Below are 6,418 nucleotides of genomic sequence, written 5' to 3'. Positions count from 1 at the left end.
GGCGAGGGGCGAGCGAGGGGCGGCGGCTGCTACCTGGCGCTGTGCGCGCGGCCCGTGCACTTCGAGAAGGCGAACCCCGTGAACTGCGTGTTCTTCGACGAGGCCAACAAGCAGGTGGGGGCCGCGGATCCGGGCCTGGGGGCTCAGCCCAGCCCGCTGCTGCTCGCCTGCTTGGCTTTGGTTCCCTGCCCGGCTCTGGTTTCCTCCCGTCCCCTCCCTCGACTGCCGGGCATGAGCCCGGTTGTTCCCCTTCCCGCCGGGTGCTGGCTCAGGACCTGTCACCGTGCTAGAGGCGGTAGTTTGCTTTTTTTCCCTTCACCAATTTATTAGGTTGGATTTCACCTGCCTTACTGCCGTAAGGTCTTCTGGAATTCATCGGAGTCAGCACTTTTCCTTTCTGTTCCAAGTGTCCCCACATGACTGACAAACTTTGTCACTTTGCTCTTAGCTTAATTACCCTGGTTTTTTTCACACCCCTTTCAATTCCTGAAATTCAATATATTCATTAAAAAATGAATAATTACAGCGTTCCTTGTGGCACAGACTTAGGCGGTCATTTCTTGGCTTTAGTGCTTTTAAGCATATTCTCCTTAATACCTGTATGGACTCCTGAGAGTTCAGCTCGGTATAGCTAAAAGATCTACAGCCTGTCATGAGGCTTTATCAATGTGGATACATTTCACTGTCTAATTCCTGTAACCGTTCTTTGACCTCAGCATTCATGGAATTGGAACCTTCAAGCTTTCTTCCCCATAAAGCTGTCATGGATTGATTGCCCCATGTGTGGACATGTTTGGAGAGGGAGCAGTATTTCTGGGGTGTGTTTCTTGCTGTTGCACTCTGTTCAGAATGATGACAGAATCATTTAGTTTGGAAAAGGTCTCTGAGATCATGGAGTCCAACCTTTGACTGAACACTACCTTGTCAACTGGACCATACCACTGAGTGCCACATCTTCCCTTAAACACCACCTCCAGGCATGGTGACTCCACCACCCCCCTGGGCAGTCCATTGCACTGTCTAATCACCTTTTCAGGGAAGGCATTCTTCCTAATGTCCAACCTAAACCTCCCCTGGTGCAGCTTAAGGCCATATCCTCTGCCTCTGTCTCTGGGGAGAAGGGGGGAACCCCCAGCTGGCTACACCCTCCTTTCAGGGAGTTGTAGAGAGTGATAAGGTCTCTCTCAAGCCTCCTTTTCTCCAGGCTAAACATCCCCAGCCCCCTCAGCCACTCCGTATAGGACTTGTACCCCAGACCCTTCCCCAGCTCCGTTGCCCTTCCCTGGACGTGCTCCAGCACCTCAGTGTCCTTCCTGAATTGAGGAGCCCTGAACTGGACACAGCACTCGAGGTGTGGCCTCACCAATGCTGAGTACAGGGGGACAATCCCTGCCCTGGTCCTGCTGGCCGCTATGGCTGATCCAAGCCAGGGTGCCGTTGGTTTCTTGGCCACCTGGGCACACGCTGGCTCACGTTCAGCTGCTGTCAACCAGCACCTCCAAGTCCACTGGGCCACTTTCCATTTATTTCTTCTTATAATCCATTGTCTTACATTTTGAGGGCTAGTTGAAATACCCTGTTGGGAGATACTGTATCATAGTGTGGGTGTGATATAACTACATAGAAACTGGTTGTTGAGAGCTCACTTGAAGGATTCATATTTTCCAGTGTAGATTTATTTGTCTGTGTTTTCTTGTTAAGCTTAAATAGTTTGATTTCCATTGTGTCTCTGAATCATGTGTAACCAGCGTTTCAATGACAGTTTCCCATGTGAGAGACCTGCCCATGCAATCTTCTCATCTTGCAGAGATTAAGTGTTGCCTTCATTTTCTATCTACTTAAAACCAAAAATAGTTAAACTAAGTATTTGTCATTCTAATAAGGCTGTGGATTTGCTTGCAATTTATAGTCTTGACACCTGTATTTCCTGCCTGAGCATAGCAGACTGGCAGCATGGCTGATAGTACAGAGCAATGTCCCTGTTACCCTGAGACCTGATCTGTGTGCCTAGTGCTGCTGCACATACAACAAGTACCAATAAGGCATTTTTCTGCCTTTCTTTTTCTAAGCTAGGTAAAGGTTGTAACAGCATGACTTTTCTTTTTTTTTTTAATGTTATCTTATTCCAGCTCAATACACGTCATATCTGTAGCAGGTTTTCTACACATATATTTGAAGTTGTGCTGAAGGAATTCTCAGTTGCTAGGGCATGTTGGCTGAAACTCCTTAGGTACATGCAAGTCAGCAGGTTACTGTTAAACTATTCCTATTTAATAACGTGTTCTGACACAATTAAGCTTCTGGGTCATTGAGTTACATCTCTTTCCAATCCCCAAGATGAGCTTATTTTTGTTTTAAACAATGCCCTGATGTCTCAGATACTTTTACTAGTACCTGACTTAGAAAAATATAAATATAAAAGAAATAAAACCAAGATAAAGGCTTATATCAGATTTTTACTGATTTAACTTGCTCAGTAGTTCAGAACATGCCTACAAGACTCTTGCAGTACCATGCAATCTGACAACTCTAAGTAAACTTGGAATTCCAGATTATCTCTGTGAACTGGCGGATCTGCAGAAGAACAAAAATTGTGTCTTGTAGAAAAAATTAAAGATGTGGCTTATAGAAGAGGCAGCACGTGAAGGTTATGACTTTGAAAGAGTTAAAAATATGTTCAAAACTTTTTTTGTAGGTTTTTGCTGTTCGATCTGGTGGAGCTACAGGAGTTGTTGTTAAAGGTTTGGAAGATAGAAATCCTATTTCCTTCAGGTAAGGCCCCTTTATCTTGGGATAGAATCATGCAAGGTACTTAGTCCTGGTCTACTGTAATTCAGGTATAAAACTTTAAAGTAGTTCTTTCTGATCATATTTTGATTTGTTCTTAGATATAATCTTGCAATTAAGGGATTATGCTTTTCCCTCCCTATAGTCTTCTGAGGGGAAGAAGTAATTAGGCTGTAGCTCGTTTTTTTTTTTCAACAACAGTCTTTTATTAAAACATGCTATACATATGAGAGAGTGATTCCTAAAGCCCTGTGATTCAAGCACAATGTCCAAACCTAGATGTAGGTTTCTCACCTTCTGTTCCTTGTTTAATCTAAATTGGCTTCTTCTGTGTCTTCCGTTTCTTGTGGAAACATTTTTTGTAGAATTTGACTACAGTAAACTATTTTTACATATGTCTCTGTTAAGAGTGATGGCTCTTTGCACTCTGCTGTGTAAGGAAGTATTCTTTTACGCCACATCAATCCAGATATGGATGAAGCAATTTATAATCAAGATGTGTTTACTGTGATCTCGTGGGTATTGCGTAGGGCCTGTCTTGAAAGTTGCTGGGTTTATTTTACTTTTTTGTTTGATTACACTTGTCAATCCTGAAGGAGCTGAAAATGCTTACTAAAATTCATGATGTTCCACTATTTTCGTACTTGGCTGTCTCACTCTCTTTGGCTTGACTTAATAACATATGCTGGAGGAGCTATATACCTTATTTGTGCCAATTGTGCTGATGCTTGTTTGGTAAGAATACATTTTTATTGATTTTAATGGTGTGAAAACAGCCTCACTCTCCCTTTAACAACCAAAGTTCTTCCAGAGGCTGTGTCCTAATGGGAGAGCAAGGAGGCTTGTGTCAGCTAGCAGGAGTTCTGGAAGTAACAGAGCAGGTTGCAGGATGTTGGTGAGTGTCACAGAACTCCAGACTCACTGGGACAGAACTGAAAATGCAGGTTTGGATAGTCCCACAAGTTTTCCAGTTCCACATCACAGGCCAACAGAACTGAGCATTTGCAGTGATTTCAGGTGCTAATTTGTGTGACCTTAGCCATGATTCTGTAATTGATGTGTTCAGGACTTCTGAAGAGTGAGCTACCATATTCTTTCAGTCTGGGTTTTGAATACATTACTGGCAGGCAAGAGTAATAATCTGTATTCAGAAGCATTTGCAGTGCACTTTTTTTCCTCTTTCATTGTCTTTTTTGAGGGTATATTCTTTAAGAAACTATTTTAGATAATATTTCCATAACTTGTGTTTCTTTCTGTACAGGATGGAGGACAAAGGAGAAGTGAAGTGTATCAAATTTTCCTTGGGGAACAAGATCCTGGCTGTGCAGAGAACTTTGAAGAGTGTGGTAAGAAACCTACACCCTGCAGCTAGGGAATTGGAGCTGGAAATCATCTACTTCCAGAGTAGAAGTCTCTGAGACAAATGTTCAAAAAGTCTGTTGGCTAAAAACACTCTAGTGAAAATTCCTCCATCATCCTGAGAGGCTGGACAGGCAGCATTGTTTTCTTGCTAGTGTCATCACTTAAGGAAAAGTGTAAGGGGGAGCCAACTTCTGTAAATAAAATATTCTGGAATATAAGCCAAGTTTTTCATATATCTGTATCTATATCTATCTCATCCAAAACAATCTGATAAACTAATATCTTTTCTTTTGTATCTATGTAAGTATTTTGTCTGTGCTTCATAATTGCTAATACACTTAATGGGTGTTTTTGCAGGATTTTTTGAATTTTATTCCAGATAGCCCTCAGCTAGAATATACACAGGAATGTAAGGTGAGTTAAATGTCCCAAGCTTATATGCTTAAGTGAAAATCTAAAGTTAGTTAGGCTGGTGACCTCTACTCTACAAGAGAACTAATTGAGGTACCTTTCAAAACACTAAAGGAAATGAGATATGTAGTCACTACTGTCTACCTAAACTGAGGTGAACAAACAAGTATTAACAACACCATGAAAACCTTCCCAGTCTTGTGAATGTAATTGTTTCCTAGAGGAAGCAGAAATGCTGTGAAGGCAACAAATGTCAAGGTTTGGTAAGGAGAAGAGACAAAGTGCTGATGATACAGAAGCAGTGGACAGTGATTATATTAGTGCCAGATATGTTAATGTGGATGTTTTATCCTAATGTCACTAAGCATTAATTAGATAATTAGACATTAGCATTACTAGTTTTTGTACTATGTTTGGTATTTTTAAACAATCTTTCTAATGTTTTGATGATTATTTTATGAGAAACAAGTACCATTGTCATTGTTTGGTATTTTCCAACTTTTAACTAAAACAAATTACATTTGTGGGTAATAGAATGCTAAAGTAAATTTTTATATGTCTGATTTGCACAGATCCCTTTATCCCTGTAGTCTTTAAAGCTGAAGCACTGTCTGCTTCATTATTTAGGACTATGAGTTTAAGTAAATCGTTCTAGAAAAACCTTTATGGTAATGAAACTTCTGAGTGTAATAGTAGTAGATTCTGAGTGAAGTCATGGCAAAGTTTTCCACTTCGTTTTTAGTTTCTCTAAACATATCTTCCTGCTTTTCATGTCAGGAACTGGTTGAATTGGCAGTAGAGTTTGAAGCTGAGGAACTTAGTTTCCTCTAGGGTGAAAATAAAATTTGATCGTGTAATAAACTTGTAAATCTTACATGCTGCCAAAAATCCAGGTTATACAGTAGTTGTGTTCATATGTAGTTTGGGAATGCTTTATAAAAGCAACTGATGCATGCTGGGTGTCTGGTTGGCCAAAAGTATTAACTCCAGAGATTGGATACCTAAACTGCCTTTGGTCTCGTGTTCTTCATTTAGTAGTATTAGCTTATCTGAATAGTTAATTTTTCCAAGTAAAAGAGTGTTTGTTTGCTTGTTTGTTAAAAGACAAAGAATGCCAATATTCTAGGATTCTGCTGGACGAGTTCGACAGAAATTGTCTTCATCACAGATCAAGGAATTGAATTCTACCAGGTAATACAAATAACTCCCATAGGACATGCTTAGAGACTTGAAAATGTAAATTTGTAACAGCATATTTGAATTTTTTTCTTGTCTCTGTAATTGAGAAAGTGTACTGGTTAAAAAAAAAACTTCTGCCATTTTGTTTTCAGACTACAATTTTTAAATTTTTTTGAGAAGAATACATTTTTAGGGCAGAGCAAATTTATCATTTACAGGTTTTAAAACCTTGTATAAAGGAGTACTCAACTAAGTCTTGAGAACTCTTAGATTAAGAGATGCTCTTGGCTTGTATGGAAATGAATATTTAAATCTAATGTGAAATACCACTTCATGCAAAACAAATCAGCATTGGGGAAGATGTGTAAATGCTTAAAAGGTGGCAAAGAACAAATAATTGACTAGCTAGAATAGCTGCAATTTGCAGAAGAGTTTCTTCTATGTTGACCTCATTGAGTTTCTCCGTGTAATTACCTTTGCATATGTTTTTAAAGATGTCTAATGAATAAATAACCAATTCTGACATTCATGATGAGGGATATTTAAACACTTCAAAAAAAAAAAAAAAGTTGGGCACTTTGCAATAATTTCAGTCCTGGAGCTAAGACACAATGTTTCTAAGAATTACTAATAACTAATACTAAAGAAAGTAACTGAAAAAGCAGCATTATTTCCTGCT

At 39.7% G+C, this 6,418-nt stretch overlaps 1 protein-coding gene across 1 annotated transcript in view; it reads left to right on the top strand.

Moving 5' to 3' along the window:
- Positions 1-6: 6 nt before the first annotated feature.
- CUNH18orf8 (chromosome unknown C18orf8 homolog) overlaps positions 7-6,418 on the top strand; it is a 17,002-nt gene continuing 10,590 nt past the window's right edge. Inside the window, exons 1-5 of the mRNA XM_017738251.1 lie at positions 7-114; positions 2,696-2,772; positions 4,049-4,133; positions 4,507-4,563; positions 5,665-5,751. Coding sequence (XP_017593740.1) covers positions 4,050-4,133; positions 4,507-4,563; positions 5,665-5,751 — 228 coding nt within the window. The 5' untranslated portion in view covers positions 7-114; positions 2,696-2,772; position 4,049. The remainder of the gene's footprint in view (positions 115-2,695; positions 2,773-4,048; positions 4,134-4,506; positions 4,564-5,664; positions 5,752-6,418) is intronic.

This window comes from Corvus brachyrhynchos, unplaced genomic scaffold, assembly GCF_000691975.1.
Source record: "Corvus brachyrhynchos isolate BGI_N302 unplaced genomic scaffold, ASM69197v1 scaffold106, whole genome shotgun sequence".
Lineage (NCBI taxonomy): Eukaryota > Metazoa > Chordata > Aves > Passeriformes > Corvidae > Corvus > Corvus brachyrhynchos.
This window is presented reverse-complemented; position numbering and strand designations above follow the sequence as displayed.